Source organism: Galeopterus variegatus, unplaced genomic scaffold, assembly GCF_000696425.1.
Source record: "Galeopterus variegatus unplaced genomic scaffold, G_variegatus-3.0.2 Scaffold6475, whole genome shotgun sequence".
NCBI classification, from domain to species: Eukaryota; Metazoa; Chordata; class Mammalia; order Dermoptera; family Cynocephalidae; genus Galeopterus; species Galeopterus variegatus.
This window is the reverse complement of record NW_007732586.1, coordinates 120,272-120,654: the sequence shown is the minus strand read 5'-3', so window position 1 is coordinate 120,654 and position 383 is coordinate 120,272. Positions and strand designations below refer to the sequence as shown.

General features: G+C 47.0%; 1 protein-coding gene across 1 annotated transcript in view; it reads right to left on the bottom strand.

Annotated features, from left to right (window-relative positions):
- The window catches only part of LOC103606317 (cytochrome P450 3A21-like), a 36,070-nt gene that overhangs the window by 6,603 nt on the left and 29,084 nt on the right, over positions 1-383 (bottom strand). Inside the window, exon 12 of the mRNA XM_008590934.1 lies at positions 31-193. Within this exon, the coding sequence (XP_008589156.1) occupies positions 31-193 (163 nt within the window). The remainder of the gene's footprint in view (positions 1-30; positions 194-383) is intronic.

The window sequence follows — 383 nt, the reverse complement described above, 5'->3', positions numbered from 1 at the left end:
CGATTTATGCAGCAAGTTCACTTGTCTGACCTGGGTTTCTTTGCAAGGTTTGAAGGAGAAGTTCTGCAGAACTCTGATGAGAGCGAGTTTGATGTTCATGAGAGCAAACCTCATGCCAATGCAGTTCCGGGGCCCACTTCCAAAGGGCATGTATATGTAAGGATCGATGCTGTCCTTGTTCTTCTTACTGAACCTGGTTCCACAACAGCAAATGAAAACCAATGAGTGAAACACAGAAACCACAACAGCTGCATGTGTGAGGCTCTCACTTAGACCCCTCAACCAGTAGTATCCTGGATACGTTCATGGGCTGGTCACTGAAGTCCTGCCGCGGTTATTTAGCTGTGAGAATTGTGAGCTAAAGGCCCTATCCATTCCCCTTA